At 33.3% G+C, this 16053-nt stretch overlaps 1 protein-coding gene across 1 annotated transcript in view; it reads left to right on the top strand.

Moving 5' to 3' along the window:
• The first annotated feature begins 405 nt into the window (after positions 1 to 405).
• Positions 406 to 16053, top strand: part of LOC127712441 (aspartate dehydrogenase domain-containing protein-like) — a 45393-nt gene continuing 29745 nt past the window's right edge. The window contains exons 1-3 of the mRNA XM_052218885.1: positions 406 to 481; positions 10772 to 10907; positions 14781 to 14865. Coding sequence (XP_052074845.1) covers positions 427 to 481; positions 10772 to 10907; positions 14781 to 14865 — 276 coding nt within the window. The 5' untranslated portion in view covers positions 406 to 426. The remainder of the gene's footprint in view (positions 482 to 10771; positions 10908 to 14780; positions 14866 to 16053) is intronic.

Below are 16053 nucleotides of genomic sequence, written 5' to 3' on the forward strand. Positions count from 1 at the left end.
ACCGTAGCCAGTGCCTAGTTTAACTTGAATCACAGGAAACAGAAGTACTCCAGAGAGTCAGAACGACCAGAAATGGTTTGAAATTGTTTCGCTATAATGCTGCACAAATCTGGAATGAGTTGCCTAGCCATTGTACGGTCGCATAAACTTTCAAAGAGGGGCGTAGGGTATCTGCACGGAAGAACGCGAAATAAAATTGCCATCTCACGATGAACGAACAATTAAAACTTTCTTGCACGTTGATCTTTTTACCGATTTCACGAAACACGGTGAATAACGAACCTTTTTCACAGCTGCACGTGAAATAAAAATGGCAAAACACGTTGCACGAAAATAACCCATTACCACCCTCTTCTAACTTTAAATGACCATCCAAAACAAAATAATAAGTCCCGTTTCTTTCCCCTTACCCTTAAGACTCAAGGTATGTCTTCATCATTGAAGAAAATTCGTATTGGTATCGTAGGATATGGTCATTTGGGTAAAACTATCACTAAAATATTTCACCTATGTAACCATGTGGCCACTTACGTTTGTTCATAATCATAATATGAGGCAGGTGTTACTTGAGAAGGGGAACGTAGTCAGCAAACCTTTGGAATACGTTACCAACGGTTACGGTATCCGTTTACAACATTGAGACTTGACTACAGGTCAGATATATAGCCTGTTAATCGTCTACCTGCATTTAAAAAAAACTTATATCCACGGGGGGACGGGGGGGGGGGGGGGGGGGGGGGGGGGTCTCTACATGGGATTTTGGGTACAGTTGTGCAGCTGGGATTTAAAAAACACCCCCATTCATATATTGAATACACCTTATCCCTATTTGTCCACCATTACTGGACATCACACAAGTTCCCGTAAAATGTTGACGTCATAATAGAAAATGTCTGACGCCACAATGGAAAAGTGATTGTTGTATGACGTCAAAAGTTCGGGCCGGACAGATTCTCGGGTCAAACGGGAATAGCGATAAGGTGTATAATTGTGAAATCCCTACCTATACATATATTTCACAGCGAAATCATAACCCATTCATATATTTATCAGCTCAAATAGTACCTATATGCATATACAATCTTATTATATATTAAAAACACAATGAGAATAAACGCAACAAAATTAGTGCAAATAGATCGATGTGTTACGCAATAAGTTCAAAAGGTTCGATATGTGACCTTTTTTTTACTATACTCCAGTGGGTAAAGATTATTAATTGTGACAGTGTAATAAAATTTGATCACAAACAAAACTTGTGTCAATAAGTTTCAGCAGATGTGGAAATTTTAATGACAAAGAGTTTGGGAAATTCAGTAAAGATTGTTGCACAACAAACTGAAAAATTATGGCCCATTGATATATCACAATTGGTCAATTACTACCTATTGATGTATTTCCTCGGTAAAATTGTACCCCATTGATATATTTGACGTATCAAAAAAGGGACCCATTCCAGCGGCACATATGTATAATATACCTTCATATAGGAAGAGACCCCCCGTGCTTATATCCCTGCTATCCAAAGGTATTGGGTCCGTTCGCGCCCAATACACGTTCATACCCTACACATTCGCACCCCACACGTTCGCACCCTACACGTTCGCACCCTACACGTTCGCACCCTTTTTTTTTTTTAGGTGTTTTGTAGATGTTTTTCTCTAATTCTTCGCCAATTTATCCCTTTCTGCACCCATTGTATAACAAAAATTTAATCAACGTGTGGTTTGTTTGATCTCAGCTCTTCATTGGTTAAAATCTGATTATGACGTCGAATTTTCTTGCTTTCCTCTGAATTTCCTATTGTGACGGCATGAAAAAAGGCGACCATGCCTGATGACGTCACATAGAAAGAACACATCTTTTTGCAGATCATTCGAAAAGATCATTGCCTGCGTATTGTTTGAAAATCATTAGAGAAACAGATTCCACCACCAAATCTCGTGTAATACGATATTTATCCACTCTCGACAGTTAAATTTTAAATATTTAAAACGCTCGGCGAGCCTCGCGTTTTAAATTTGAAAATTTAACTGTCTCGAGTGGATAAATATCGTATCACACTCGATGCAGTGGTAGAATCTATATATATCATGTATATCAAAATATTTTTATTTTCATAAATAAAAATTTGGGAATTTTTAAATGAAATATTGTTTTAAATTGATTTGATGATTAATTATTAAATGTTAATTATGTATGATTACTGCTAATTGGTATTTATACACAGCCTAATTTGGTGTTATTGTTGAGTGTTTAAAAATCATGATTGTTGTCATGGTTGTTTTAACTTGCTTCAAATGTAAATACTGCATGTATTTAGCTTGGTATGGGTAAAACTTTGAAGATTTTAAATAAAAAACATGAAAGATAATTGTTTTTAACAGCTTGGCTCCTTTGATCTCATGAGTGTCAGAATCTCACTTTATTCATAAACAATGAAAAAAAATATTTATAGCAATACACTATCCAAAACATGATTACGAATTATTCAACACATAAAAAAAAACGTCAGAATCCCAATTCCTTTTGAAACAATAAAAAAGAAATATTTATAGCAATACACTAACCAAAACATGATTAAGATTTTATCAACACCTAAAATAACGTTGTCAGAATCTCACTTTATTTAGAAACAATGAAAAAAAATAATTTATATATATATAGAGTGCCTAACAATGTAATTTTTGACATCTTCGCTCAACGAAACATCCTTTTGATAATGTTACTTTCCAAATCATAGAAGTCAACACTGAGTGGGACACCACGGCGAGAAGGAGAAGAGAAAACTTTTGGATTCACCAGCTCCACACTTCAGAACCAGATGGTCTTAACGAAAAAGACGAGAAGAGATACAGGAAAGATAAAGAATAATTTAATACACAGCATCGTCTTTTTTATCCTGTAATATTGGCCAATGGACGTTGCAAACTTCAACCACAAATTTTGTATATAATCTTGAACTTTATCCACATTATGTATTATTTACAAGGCAGCTAAATTCATGAGCAACATGTACATTGAGCTGCAAAAGTTTCTTATCATCTACATCCGATTTCACCTGGATAGATGCACGCTTGATAAAGCTAGTTTGTCTAGCGAAATATTGCGTTTATGTTTATTTTTATTGTTTTGTAAATATTTTAAACATTCTAATATTTACATACTAAATAGTGTGTTAAAATTACATTGTTAGGCAATCTATAATTTTATTTGTGTAATTGTATTAATCTCTGTACTGATTAATCCACACTCCCATAGGTTTGTATGTCATGTGTTGCTATTTATAGGCACTTATATATATATAGAGCAATACACTTACCTAAACACGATTAGAAATTATTCAACATATTCAACACAAAAATAAAATACTGGTCGTCAGACATGTCAGAATCTCACTTTATTTAAAAACAATGAAATTTTTTTTTTATATAGCAATACATTTACCATGACACAAAAAAAACCTTGTAAGAATCTCACTTTATTTAGAAACAATGAAAAAATATATATTTAAAGCAATACAATTACCAAAACTCGTTTACAAATTATTAAACACAAAACCAATAAAAATTGGGCGCGAACGTGTAGGGTGCGAACGGACTTTGGGTGCGAACGTGTAGGGTGCGAAAATGAAAAGGAGGCGAACGTGCATGGTGGCGAACGTGATTGGGCGCGAACGGACCTGGATTCCTATTCAAAACCCATTAACGGGCTATATATCTGACCTGTTGTCAAGTCCCTATTGTTTACAGCAGATTTATATATTCAAACATTTATCATTGTCAATTGATCTTAATTGTAAAAAAATTCCCAGCATAATTTCTGGTGAAAAAATAATTAAATTACGGAAACCTGTCCGATATTGGTCCTATTGTTAGGAATTGTTTATTTGACGTCATTTTCAGTGTAAACAAAGAAACGCTATCTTCAGGTAGCATTTTTATTCTCTTTTGCCTAAAGTTTTAAAGTAAACTGGTCATGCTGGTCCAGTACCAGTTATCGTCAGAAATTCGTAGTATTTCTCAAATATTGTTTTACAGTATCAGTCCTGTTGAAAATATTTTTTACCATAAAAAGGGTTACCAAAAGTTAGGTTAAACATGTTAAACACCACACACTCAACCTTTAAATCATCTTATAAATGACGTAAATCGATAAACTAGTGTGCCGATTTTGCTGTGAAATTTTATGGTTGCGAGGACCAGTTACAGTCATTTAAGAATCTACTCACTAAATAGATATTTCCACTTTTTATGTGTATTTATGTCATATAATGCTTTTCTGTAGTAAGATGAGAAGGTTATTTCCTTTATTAGCTAAGCACATAGTCATTATGTACGTATATATTCTAAATATTTTCTTCTTCGCAATGTCTATACTGGTCATAAATATGTCACTTGAGATCAACAAAATATATAGTGTATTAAACATGTTGAAGGAGAGCAAAAAATATGATTTTCAAATTAATAAATCTGTCTCTCTACTTATGAAAGAAATTTTGCTTCTTAAGCAAGCTTTTATATATTATGTATTTGAAAACAGTAATTTTTCTAAAATCGAGGACGCCATAAAGTAATAATGTCATGTCCCTGCATGCTTATCTTCCTACAGCGTGTTATGAAAACGAAAAACTGAGAACTTCAATATCTTAATCGGATAAAAAAAAACCTAAGTTTTAAATATGAAGCAAAGATATGTGTCTAAAGATAATAGCAGTATGCTGAATTCATGCAACACATCCTTTATTACAAAAGATGCCTAGTGACGGTAACTGGTAACTGAGGGTAACTCTGGTCCTCGACCAGTACTTTAATTAAAAACGTAATAATGTATACCTAAAATCAACGAATACACAAAATTGTCTTATTACTAATCTTTGTACAGATACAAAAATCTGCCTGAATGATCTGAGGTGAGTTTCCCCAGAGATATCATTTTGTTTTCTGATAAAGTTTAACGTTGCATAAGCATTAAAGTTATTTTATAACGTACACAAACAGAATAAATTCAAAATGTTTGTCATCATAGTATTATTCTCTTTGGTAATATAAATTTGCGCAGATCTGAGTCTGGAGCAATTTTCTGATTTGGGCGCCTCAATCAAATAGTGTGTTTAATTGAGAAATAATTATTTTATTCCATGAGCTGTGTTCATTTTAACATGGGTAGACATTATAGTTGTCAATATCTTTATACTGAGCATTAGCAATGTTGACAAATATAAGGGATCAACCATTTAACTTCAAGGGGGGGGGGGGTTATGGTTTTTTGTCTGAGTCAGAAATTAATTTTCGCGCATAGCGCAACCAATTTTATGTAGTTTTTCAACGCTATCTATCAAATTAATTTTTTTCAATATTTAACACTATAATGTATGGGGAAATTCTGGATTCAGAATATTTTTTTTTTGTCATCTGCTTGACCACAATATTTTTTTTCATCAAATTGGAGATCATAATATTTTTTTAGAAAAAACCATGATCCCCCCCCCCCCCTTTGAAGTTAAATGGTCGTTCCCTAATGCCTACCCATGTTAAAATGAGCATAGCATGATAGAATTATTACAATTTTAATAGGAAAATGTAGAACTTTTGTACTTCGAAGCAGACCTATAATACACTTTCCATTAGCATGATTAGGAAGCAATTTTGATTTGGTAAAGCCATTACAATTTGGAAAATCAACCGTTTCACAATAGAAAATGAACAGATACATGTACACGTAAACTTACTATTAGCATGATTTTATTTAATTTCCTAGAGAGCAACACCAACACAATTGTCCATTTTGATCTCCAGCGTTGTTCAAAAAACAACTGATGTTGCAATTTCAATTGTGACGTCAATCATGTTCTATTGGAATCAGAACATGGCTTTGTTTGTTGTTGCCAAAGCGAAAGAAGAACGTCATATTAGAATTGCATGTCTATGATAGATGTCTTTACTTATATATATAATTCATAAAAGTTTAATTAATTATATTGTGGAGTTTTTAGATTTTCCTTTATAAAAATACCCTTGGGCTTTTTTCAGAATACAGTAGATTACATTTGTATATATATATATATATCAATTTTTATCAGATCTAACAAAATATAGTGGTTTGTTTGTTCCTATCTTTTAAAACCTTCATGTGACCTTTAAAATGCAAAATTATTACAAGTTAATGTTAAAAAAGGATTTTTCATAGTATCTGCTTCAAAAGGCTTTATTAAAGGGTGAAAAAATCAAATTATTGAATTTCTGCTTTTGACATAGATATGTCTTTGTGTACACGAAGCTACAAATGTATACAAAATTTATCCGTTACATATATGTGTTTGAAAAACCAAAACAGTTTTCAATCACCCAAATAGGCTTTGTTGCAGTTAATCTGTATAAAAATAAGGAGATGTGGTGTGATTGCCAATGAGACAACTTTCCACTTAAGTTCAAATAAAATAGATGGAAGCAATTATAGGCAACTGTATGGCCTTCAAAAATGAGAAAAACCCATAATGTATAGTCCATTATGTTTGACATTAAGATGCAACAGCAAAAAAGTCAAACATGTCCAAAGAACACAAACATATACATTTGAAAAGATTATATATAAAGTAATTTTTAAAATGAGTTTTAATAAAAAGCCAATTTTTTAAATAAAAATAGTATTAATGTAAAAAAGTTGAATCTTTCAATCTTAAATTAAACTTTGTTGAAAACTTTGTTGAAAAAACAATAAAATGATAAACACTGAGTGAATTAGAGTAAACAATAAAGACTGAGTGAATTAGAGTAACAATAAAGACTGACAAAGTTTGAAATTAGCAGGGGCCCACTCGCCAATGGCCCCTAAAATTTGGTGTGGGCTACTTAAATTTCTGCTTTTCTTGTATAGGACTATATATGTGGGCTACAAAATTTAAGCTTTGGGCTACCATGCCAAAATTTTAACTTCAATCCCTGACTGAGTGAATTAGAGTAAACAATAAAAACTGAGTGAATTGGAGTAAACAATAAAGACTCAGTGAATTGGAGTAAACAATAAAGACTCAGTGAATTGGAGTAAACAATAAAGACTGAGTGAATTGGAGTAAACAATAAAGACTGAGTGAATTAGAGTAAACAATAAATACTGAGTGAATTAGAGTAAACAATAAAGACTGAGTGAATTGGAGTAAACAATAAAGACTCAGTGAATTGGAGTAAACAATAAAGACTGAATGAATTGGAGTAAACAATAAAGACTGAGTGATTTTGAGTAAACAATAAAGACTGAATGAATTGGAGTAAACAATAAAGACTGAATGAATTGGAGTAAACAATAAAGACTGAGTGAATTGGTGTAAACAATAAAGACTGAGTGAATTGGAGTAAACAATAAAGACTGAGTGAATTGGTGTAAACAATAAAGACTGAGTGAATTGGAGTAAACAATAAAGACTGAGTGAATTGGTGTAAACAATAAAGACTGAGTGAATTGGAGTAAACAATAAAGACTGAGTGAATTGGTGTAAACAATAAAGACTGAGTGAATTGGAGTAAACAATAAAGATTGAGTGAATTGGTGTAAACAATAAAGACTGCGTGAATTGGTGTAAACAATAAAGACTGAGTGAATTGGTGTAAACAATAAAGACTGAATGAATTGGAGTAAACAATAAAGACTGAGTGAATTGGTGTAAACAATAAAGACTGAGTGAATTGGAGTAAACAATAAAGATTGAGTGAATTGGTGTAAACAATAAAGACTGAGTGAATTGGAGTAAACAATAAAGACTGAGTGAATTGGAGTAAACAATAAAGACTGAGTGAATTAGCGTATGTACACAATTTCTAGCACTATAAAAAACTAAAAAAAGATAAAAAAAAGAATTTATCTATTATTTTGTCTTTTTACTTTTCAGCTTCTTGAATGTCAAACATTTATATTAGATTCTCTATTATGGTTGTGGCCTGTTATCTATTTCTTGCATGAAGAGATATATAATTTAGTAGTTTGAATAGCTATGACAATTTTAAAATGATGTCTATAGAGGGGGATTCATTTTTCCATGGCGGAGTAAGATCTAAATCATAATAACATCAAAAAAATTGATACAAATGATTTGAATGACCATTTTATCAAAATTATAAACCCAAATTCTGAAAAAAGAATTAAAATCTGTTTGTATGTATACAAGAAGCTCTTGATTTTAGGGACCACCATACTGTTTCACCAGATACCAATCCTATATAGATACTAATGCATACATGTATTTATACATTGTATACATAAAATTGAGAATGGAAATGGGGAATATGTCAAAGAGACAACAACCTGACCAAAGAGCAGAAAACAGCTGAAGGCCACCAATGGGTCTTCAACACAGCGAGAAATCCCGCACCCGGAGGCGGGCTTCAGCTGGCCCCTAAATAAAAATGTGTACTAGTTCAGTGAAAATCGACGTCATACTATTAAAACTCCAAAACATAAAATGAACTAAAATTAAAAAACATACAAGACTAACAAAGGCCATGGCTCCTGACTTAGGACAGTCACAAAAATGCAGCGGGGTTAAACATGTTTTGTGAGATCTTAACCCTCCCCCTATACCTCTAGCCAATGTAGAATAAACAAACACACAGCAATATGCACAGTAAAACTCAGTTTAAAAGAAGTCAGAGTCCGATGTCAGAATAGGTAACAAAAGAAACTAAGCAAAATGACAATGATACATAAATTAACAAGGGACTACTAGCCGTTATTTGGATCACGCCTCTATTGTGCTCTTTCCAATAAAATATTGAATTGAATTGAATGGAATTGTAAAAATGTTAAAAAATATTTTCTAACATGTTTCATTCTAACCTAGTACTTATTACTATATAACATTGCTAGAATAGCTATGCCAATTTGAAAATTTGAGGTCTATAGAGGGGTTGGGTTCAGTTTTCCATGGTTAAGGGGTTCAATTTTCCATGACTGAGTAAAATATTTAAAAAATATTTTCTAACATGTTTTATCCCTACCTAGTACTTATTAAGTTCTTTATAACATAGCTGGAATAGCTAATAGATATCAGAAGATGTGGTATGAGTGCCAATGAGACAACTCTCCATCCAAGTCAAAATTTATAAAAGTAAACCATTATAACTAGGTCACAGTACTGTCTTCAACACGGAGCCTTGGCTCACACTGAATTTGAAAATCTGAGGTCTATAGGGGGAGGGGTTCAGTTTTCTATGGTAGGGGGTTCAATTTACCATCGCTAGTAAAAATGTTTAAAAATATTTTCTAACATGTTTTATTCTTACCAAGTATTTATTAATGCATAATAACTTTATAATATAGCTGAAAGACATTCAGCTGGATTAGCTATGACAATTTGAAAATCTGAGGTCTATAAGGGGGTTCAGTTTTCCATGGTAGGGGTTTCAATTTTCCATGGCATGGTAAAAATATTTTCTAACATGTTTTATCCATACTAAATACTTATTAATGCATTTTAACTAGATGACATAGCTGGAATAGCTATGACATCTGGAAAATCTGAGGTCTATAGAGGGGGGGGGGGGGTTCAATTTCCTGTTGTGGAAAATTGACCCTGGGGTCAATTTTCCATATGACACAGGAACAGGACATATGACGTCATACTGGTTAGTGCAAAAGGATAGATCAACGATTCACATAATTTTTTTGTTTCACACAATGAGCGACCAATTTGTATTAAGGTCTAGGGTCCGACAAACATGTTTGTGCTTCAAACTTCACCATGTTCACCAGGAACTGGCTAAAACTTCAGTTATACATCGTACTGTACGAAAACATGGTAAAGCACTGTAGACAAGACTGGTCTTTGAACGGAAACTAGATTATCAATTCACTGGTTGATTGGTCAAAAGTATGTCTGAGTAACTGGTTGATTAAAAATGTTTAATATGATGATGATGATAATGACGATGATGATGATGATGATGACGATGACGATGACGATGACGATGACGATGACGATGACGATGACGATGACGATGATGATGATGACGATGACGATGACGATGATGATGATGATGATGACGATGATGATGATGATGATGATGATGATGATGACGACGATGATGATGATGATGATGATGATGATGATGATGATGACGACGACGACGACGCCGACGCCGACGACGACGACGATGATGATGATGATGATGACGACGATGATGACGATGACGACGATGATGATGACGACGATGATGATGACGACGATGATGATGACGACGATGACGACGATGATGACGACAATGATGACGATGATGATGACAATGATGACGATGATGATGATGGATGATGATGATGATGATGATGATGATGATGATGACGATGACGATGACGATGACGATGACGATGATGATGATGATGATGACGATGATGATGATGACGATGACGATGACGATGACGATGACGATGACGACGACGACGATGATGATGATGTAACCCTGCTTTGTACTTGACCAATGTGCTGAGCCGTATTATTAATGTGGTAATTATTAACAAGGTAAACAGTCTGCAGGAAGACATATCACCCTTCCCATACACATTATTTTGACTTCAAGTCAACCAGTCTGCTCTTACTCCTTTATGCCTTTCAATTTGACAACACTAATAATAAGCATTGTATTCAATATATTGCATTTAATTATGAAAATCATATATAGGGTTTACAGCTAAATTCTTATATGCAAGAACAAGAAGAATGATATTACCAAGAAGGAGATAACTTTTGCAAAGTGTACATAATTTTTTACTTTTTTGTTGGCAGGTAAATACCTTGTACAAACAATTCAAGATGATGATAGATTAGAACTGGCATTTATTTGGAACAGAACACAGGAAGCATTAGAAGACTTCGGAAACAAAGAGTTAATCCTAGAAGAGCTTAATGATTTCCCACAGAGGTTGAATTACTTTAGCAGTAGCTTTACAGTATGAAAAGTGTCAGGCTCCATGATTAACCACATGTTTATCCCGTAGAAATTTGGAAGAGCCAGTAAAGAATTACATATTAATTCTTTTAAAACTATTCAAAATAGCAAAGAAATTTTACTCTTAAACAGTATATTTAGCTGTACTATTTGCACAGTCAAATTGCATTGACCCTATAATCATTTGTGATATACAGTCACTGACCGTATATAGCCTTGTTTATGACATTGACAATGTGTTCCCGTAAAGTTTTATTTATGACGTCATTAAAAGTACAGGGTCATGGAATTTTTACGTTGTTCACTCCAAATTAAAAAATGATGGTTTTTACCCTAAATATTTCATTTGGAACAACTGAAAAAATGATGGTTTTTACGAACAGTTGTAGGAGTTGCAGTATATAAAGAATAACCATACATAGTCTCGAACTATAAATTTTATTTGTACTCTACTCAAAACAGGATAGAAATGCTCGGCAAAGCAACCTGTTTCTAAGACTTGTACAAATAAAATTTATATTTCTAGCAATGTATGGTTATTCTATATCTAGATGTTTTTATACGACCGCAAACAAATTTTGCAGTCGTATATTGGTATGACGTTGGTGTCGTCGTCGTCCGAAGACACATTGGTTTTCGCACTCTAACTTTAGTTTAAGTGAATGGATCTCTATGAAATTTTACCATAAGGTTCAATACCACAAAAAGAAGGTTGGGATTGATTTTGGGGGTTATGGTACCAATAGTTAAGGAATTAGGGGCCAAAAAGGGGCCAAAAATAAGCATTTTTGTAACTTCCAGACAATAACTTGTGTGTTAGTGTATGAATTTCTCTGACATTGTACCACAAGGTTCCATATCACAAAGGGAATGCTGGGATTGATTTTGGGGGTAATTGCCTTAAATGTTTTAGGAATTAGGGGCAAAAAAAGGGGCAAAAAACAAGCATTTTTCTAGTTTCATGACAATAACTTGTGTGTAAGTGCATGGATCTTTCTAAAATTGTACTACAAGGTTCCATATCACAAAGGAAAAGCTGGAATTGAGTTTGGGGGTAATTGCCCAAAACGCTTAGGTATAAGGGGCCAAAAAGGGGCCAAAAAGAAGCATTCCCCATTTCCATTCTCAATTTTATTTTCTAGTTTCCAGACAATAACTTGTGTTCAAGTGTATGGATGTCTCTGAAATTGTACTGCAAGGTACCATATCACAAAGGGAATGCTGGGATTGATTTTGGGGGTAATTGCCTTAAATGTTTTAGGAATTAGGGGCCAAAAAAAGGGGCAAAAAACAAGCATTTTTCTAGTTTCATGACAATAACTTGTGTGTAAGTGTATGGATCTTTCTAAAATTGTACTACAAGGTTCCATATCACAAAGGAAAAGCTGGAATTGAGTTTGGGGGTAATTGCCCAAAACGCTTAGGAATAAGGGGCCAAAAAGGGGCCAAAAAGAAGCATTCCCCATTTCCATTCTCAATTTTATTTTCTAGTTTCCAGACAATAACTTGTGTTCAAGTGTATGGATCTCTCTGAAATTGTACTGCAAGGTACCATACCACAAAGGGAAGGCTGGGATTGAGTTTGGGGGTGATGAATCATAAAGGGGTTCAAAAAATTTGGGGGGGGGGGGGTTTCCTTTTTTTTTCTTAAAATTTTCCATTTTAAATTGGTTATTTCTGATTTATATATAAAAGCAAATAATAATGATATGGTTTGAATAGGTAAATTAAAATTTTTTAAGTTCTTAAACCACATTCATTCTGTGTCAGAAACCTATGCTGTGTCAAATATTTAATCACAATCCAAATTCAGTGCTGTATCAAGCTTGAATGTTGTGTCAATACTTGCCCCAACTGTTCAGGGTTGAGCATTTTATTCAAGAATACTGAAATGGAATTTTTCCTCATTAGTGTGGGGCATCTATGCTCCCAACCAATACTATGGTAAGCACTTTTGCACTACTCACATTGGATAAGGATTATATGGCTCAGTTATTGTGTGAGTAGAATAGGTATGAAGTATGTATAGTATCAAGATAAAGCTGGATCAGTAAATATTTCTGAATAATAGATGTCTCTTCATTGCTAAAAATCACAATGGGACATTAATTTCATGTTTTAAGTCATGATGGGGAGAGACAGGTAGGGTGCATATTGAACACTGATTATTCATGTTTGAACTTATATACACATAGTACATGCATGCTTTTACATGTTTAAAAAAGTCACCAGAAATTGTATCATAGGGCTAGCTAGATATGAAAATGTTTACATGAAATTATATATACATGTATAAGTTAGTAGATATTAAAAGGGCAATAAAAATCACAGTAAACGAAGGACAAATAGCATCATGACCAATAGAAAAGAAAAATAACGAAAAAACCAAGACAATATTAACTGTCCACACATGAAACACTGCCATGAAAAATAAAAATAGAACAAAGCAAATTCCTAGAGAAAACTGGGCTGAACACAAGTCTAATTCTGTGACATTCATAAATAAGAAAACGAGAAAAGGATTGTGTTTACTACATATGGTACATGTGTGGTTATCTGCGACATGTGGGATCATCAGTGAAATGTGTGGTCATCTGTCATATGTGAAATCATCTGTCTCATATATGGTCATCTATGACGTGTGTTTATCAGTGACATGTTTGGTCATTTGTGACAGGTTTGTTCATCTGTGACATGTGTGGTGATCTGAGACAGGTTTGGTCATCTGTGACATGTTTGGTCATCTGTTACATGTGTGGTTGTCTGTCAGATGTTCGGTCATCTGTGATATGTGTTGTAATATGTGACTTGTGTAGTCCTTTGTGGTCATCTGTGACATATGTGGTCATCTGTGACATGTGTGGTCATCTGCGACATGTCTGGTCATCTGTGACATGTTTGGTCATTTATGACTTGTGTAGTCATCTGTGACATGTGTGGTCATCTGTGACGTGTGGTCATCTGCGACATGTCTGGTCATCTGTGACATGTTTGGTCATTTATGACTTGTGTAGTCATCTGTGACATGTGTGGTCATCTGTGACGTGTGGTCATCTGTCGCATGCCTTTTCTGTATCCAAGCCATAGAAATTAAATTAACTTTTTAAGAGAGGATTATGGGAACACTTTTGTTTTAGAAACTTAATTTTATAACAGCTATTAAGAACATTTTTAAAGGAAATGGAAAATCTGGAAAACCTCATTAACTATGGTAAATGGAATATATACACCATATGCAGGTCATGCTTGAATCTTGCTGTATAAAATATAAAATATCAAAGTTGAAATAATCTTTTGTAACAAACTTAAAATAAGTTCACAGCCACTGTCAATTTGTCTGTTTAATTTCATTGTATAGTATAACACAGACATAATTATATCTATTGTACAATCATGACAATCGGGTAGATGCAATCAACAACCATGAAGTTACCAAACATTGAATTAAAAGTGAAAAGGCATTATCTCAATAGTTCAACCTCAATTGATTATTTTAGAGTTAAGAAGACAAATTTCATTACTGCTTTTTAGATTCCTATGTCATGTTTAAGAGTGGATTTTATAATGTAATCATGGTAATGAATAGAACTTTGTTTAAAGGGACATTTTTTTATGCCCCCGATGTAGCGGAGGGGGCATTAAGTTTTACCCTTGTCCATCTGTACGTCTGTCAGTACGTCCCAAAATTATTTATTTTCTTTTTTCACCTATTTATTTACTTTCTTCCAGAAAGGAATTTTAATCAGCAACAAAGTACTTCATTAATGACTCAGCTGACAGGTTATAAGTTTCATACTTATTATTTAGATATTTTTTTTTTATCTTCATATCACTATATATTTTCAGGCAGGCAGATTTAATTGTGGAGGTAGCCCATCCTAAAATTACACATGAATGGGGACCTAAATTTCTTCAAAATGCTGATTATATGGTGAGCAAACTTTTTTTAAGATAAGTTTATCAATAAGCAGGATACAGTTATTTTATGTTAAGTTTTGGGACAATAATTTCCTGATACCCTCTTGATTATTGACATATTGTTTTCCCCAGTTCATCTGTTTATTATGTCTGTCTGTGTATTCCTTTGTCTGTTAGTAATATGTTCAACTCTATAGCTCACCTGGCCTTTTGAGAGCTTCAGTGGATATTAGTTATTGTAACTTACTATGTTTACTCTCTTTAGATAAAGAAATTATTGTAATTATCATGATTATTATTATAATTATGTTAATTTTTCATCACTTGGAGATGGGTGTCTGCTATAAAATTTGAATTTTCCAATAATCTTTTCATGTTAAACCACTCAGCTGGTTTGAATCAAAATCGACCGTAGAAATCTTAAGGGGGTCAAGTTTAAAAATTATGTTTCTGTATTATGTTCCTACTTTTCAACCTGTGACTTTTGTTACTTAGGTAGATTATAGGTTAAAATAAATGTATTATTAATCCAGAATAACCTTGTAAAAGTCAACAAAAGCTTCCAAACTTTAGAAAATGATGCCCTTTAGTAATTAAGCTACTGATACAAACATGATCTATAAGAGGTCTGATAGATGTTTCCTGAAGTCAGTAATCCTTTCTGCCACTGTTTCAATAGGATAAGGAGGGCATGCTAAGCCTTAAAGGTGATCTTTTTGTAAAGATAATTGATATGTTGCTGCAATATTTAAACCAGAAGGAATTGAGATACCAGAGATTTTGTGGTCAAACTATAGATCAAAAATTTGATTTTCAACATAAAATGACAAAAATTGCATTTCTCATGCATATTTGTGACTTGGAATATTGAGCACATGCAAGAACCTGATAAATATAAACAAACAACATGGTAAGTTATTTAGTTGTTACTTGCATGTGCTCTTTATTTGTGTAGTCCAAAAACTAGTTGAAAATTGTGCATAGCATTTTTCACAAAAACATGTAGAAATACCTTTTCCATTACATTACAACTATATTTATAATTTTGGTAATAAAACTGAATAAAATGTCCTATGTTTCAATCCTTGTGTTGTCTGTGATTAAATTTATTATTAGACGAAAAGGCATTATGAGCATTTGCCATCACTTAATGTCCATTGTCCACGTAAGTCAGTTTGTCTGTCATTGTAAACTTTAAAAT

This window comes from Mytilus californianus, unplaced genomic scaffold (genome assembly GCF_021869535.1).
Source record: "Mytilus californianus isolate M0D057914Y unplaced genomic scaffold, xbMytCali1.0.p SCAF_8, whole genome shotgun sequence".
Taxonomy (NCBI): domain Eukaryota; kingdom Metazoa; phylum Mollusca; class Bivalvia; order Mytilida; family Mytilidae; genus Mytilus; species Mytilus californianus.